Source organism: Nematolebias whitei, chromosome 4 (assembly GCF_014905685.2).
Source record: "Nematolebias whitei isolate Nwh7 chromosome 4, NemWhi1, whole genome shotgun sequence".
In the NCBI taxonomy this organism is placed as follows: domain Eukaryota; kingdom Metazoa; phylum Chordata; class Actinopteri; order Cyprinodontiformes; family Rivulidae; genus Nematolebias; species Nematolebias whitei.
In genome coordinates this window covers 20,745,794-20,748,564 of record NC_056501.1, presented here as the reverse complement: position 1 = coordinate 20,748,564, position 2,771 = coordinate 20,745,794, and the positions used below count along the sequence as shown (strand labels likewise).

General features: G+C 35.9%; 2 protein-coding genes across 2 annotated transcripts in view; one reads left to right on the top strand and one right to left on the bottom strand.

Moving 5' to 3' along the window:
* Nucleotides 1-2,771, bottom strand: part of LOC119408715 (protocadherin-10-like) — a 10,725-nt gene that overhangs the window by 718 nt on the left and 7,236 nt on the right. The gene's annotated exons all lie outside the window — the stretch shown is intronic.
* LOC119408467 (protocadherin alpha-8-like) overlaps nt 1,105-2,771 on the top strand; it is a 5,453-nt gene continuing 3,786 nt past the window's right edge. Inside the window, exon 1 of the mRNA XM_037675293.1 lies at nt 1,105-2,655. Within this exon, the coding sequence (XP_037531221.1) occupies nt 1,128-2,655 (1,528 nt within the window). The 5' untranslated portion in view covers nt 1,105-1,127. The remainder of the gene's footprint in view (nt 2,656-2,771) is intronic.

Sequence of the window (2,771 nt, the reverse complement as noted above, 5' to 3'; positions counted from 1 at the left end):
ACACTTTTACCAGAACTCAGACTTTACCTAACTCTGACAAGGTAAGAACCTCACTACTTTACCTTTGAAAACATTTGATATACATCATGCACAGAAAAACTCGGAGCTTGTTGACATTTCACATTAATAATAATAATTATTATTATTATTATTATTATTATTATTATTATTATTATTATTATTATTATTATTATTATTATTATTAATAATAATAATAATAATATTTTATGTTAATATTATTATTATTATTTGTTACTTCCTCTTTGCTCTTGCCTTGTATTTGTCGACCAATGTTGTTATATGTTGAATAACTTCTTCTAGTTGTTTGTGTGTCATTTTGTTTTTCTATCTTTTTTGTCAAATGTTTCTTGTACTTTGTTTTTTTTTCAGTCTTAGATTTAAAATAGATGAGCAGGCATTTTCTCCATCCCATTATCTGTATCTTTCAAAATATTTATATCTATCTATATCTATCTCATTATCTCTCTCCATAAATACAGTATGGTTTCATTTACGAATGTATCAGAGTAGATTTATTGTCAGGACGGTGGTCTTTTTTCCGTGCGGTACATTAACAACAGAGCTGCTGGAATTTATTTTTATTTTTTTTTATTTTTTCTGGGTTTTTGTCTTTAAGATTTTATGATACTTTTGAGCTTCCTTTGCCATCCTCTCAAAATTGCAAATAATACTACAAGTTTTCAACAATTATATACATTTCTAATTATATACACACACATTTTTATTTGCTTTTATTATACTGTGTTCATATGTTTTATTATTATTATTATTATTATTATTATTATTATTAGTATTTTCCATTTATGTGATCCTTTACATTCTAAAGCTGTTTTCATGAAGTGCAATACCCGTAAAAGCCCTTTGGAGGGAGCTGTAGACCGTGACATTGTGGATAAAACGGTGCGGCTGCCATGTTTAAAAGATCTGCTCATAGTCGAGCTGTGACACAAAGAGATGCAGAAACACTGAAGAAAGACGGAGCCATGAGATACTCTGTGGATTATTTCTAAAGAAAGGCAGCACGGCTTCTGTTTGTATTGGACCTCACAACCTTTATTTTTTATTTTTATTATTAATAATATTCTGGATTAATCTCTGATCCGATTATGTATTTAAATAACATCAATCTGTTGGATCTTGTATTGGTTTTATTGTCTTGTTGCTGCTGGACGGGGGTGTTCGGGCAGCTCTCCTATTCCATATCTGAGGAAGTAATCCCGGGGACCTCTGTGGGGAATATTGCCAGAGATCTGAACCTTGCTCTGCATGATCTGGAGCCTCGCATGTTTCAAATAGTCACAGGAGGAAAGAGAAGACACTTTGAGGTAAACCTGAAGACGGGTGTTCTCTTTGTCGCTGACAGAATAGACAGAGAGGGGCTCTGCGCAAAAGCAGCCGCATGCACAGTGAGCGTGGAGGCGGTGATAAAAGCTCCTTTAAAGCTTTACCGTGTGGACATTAATATTCTAGATGTTAATGACAACTATCCATCTTTTACTACCAAGTCTCAAAACATCAAAATAGCTGAAAGCACATTGCCTGAGACTAAATTTCTTGTGCTTTCAGCCTATGATGCCGATGTGGGCAAAAACGACATCAGCACCTACAAGCTGAGCGCAAATGATCATTTCTCTTTAGCGGTGAACAAAGGGGATAGGGTGTCCGCTGAGCTGATCCTCCAGAAGCCTTTAGACCGAGAGACACAGCCCGTTATCAGACTCATACTGACTGCTGTGGATGGAGGGACACCTCCAAAATCAGGAACGTCACAGCTAATTATTAATGTCTTGGATGTGAATGATAACGTTCCGACATTTGCTAAACCTTTGTATAAAACAAGCCTTACTGAAAACACAGCCCTTGGGTCTTCAGTAATAACTGTTGCTGCAACAGATAAAGATGAAGGACCCAACGCAGAGGTTACATATTCACTGAGCAGCAAAGACCAAGACCACATTTTAGATTTATTCCAAATGAACGAGCAGACAGGGTTAATAACAGTCAAAGGGAACATTGACTATGAAGAGCATCGTGCTTTTGAAATCCGTGTTCAGGCCACAGACAGAGGCTTTCCACCAATGATGTCACAGTGCAAAGTACTGATTGAAGTGGGGGACTTAAATGACAATGTTCCAGAAATAACTGTAACTACGCTGAGTAGCACAATAAAGGAGGATGTAAATATAGGTACAGCTATTGCACTAGTGTCAGTCCTGGACAAAGATGGAGGGAAAAACGGAATTGTACACTGCAGCATTCAAAATGAAAGTCCCTTCAAACTAGAAACAAATTATAAAAATTATTACACGTTGGTGGTGGACAGACAGCTAGACAGGGAGGCTGATTTGCAACATAACATTACGATCATGGCATCAGATGAAGGAATCCCAGCTTTGACTAGTTCACACGACTTCACTGTTTATATTTCAGATGTAAATGACAATCCCCCTTTATTTTCAGATAATCACATTTATGTTTATTTAAAAGAGAACACTCCTGTTGGAACTGTTTTAAAAAAGATATTGGCAAATGATGCAGATATTGATCAGAATGCACAAGTCAGCTATTCAATTATTGAAACTAGTAATAAAAATTTACCATTATTAACAATGATAAACATCAACTCAGAGACAGGTGATATAACCACTCTGCAAAGTTTTAATTATGAGGAGTTGAAAACATTTCAGTTTAAAGTCCAGGCCGCAGACTCTGGTGTTCCTCCACTCAGCAGCAACGTGACTGTAAATGTT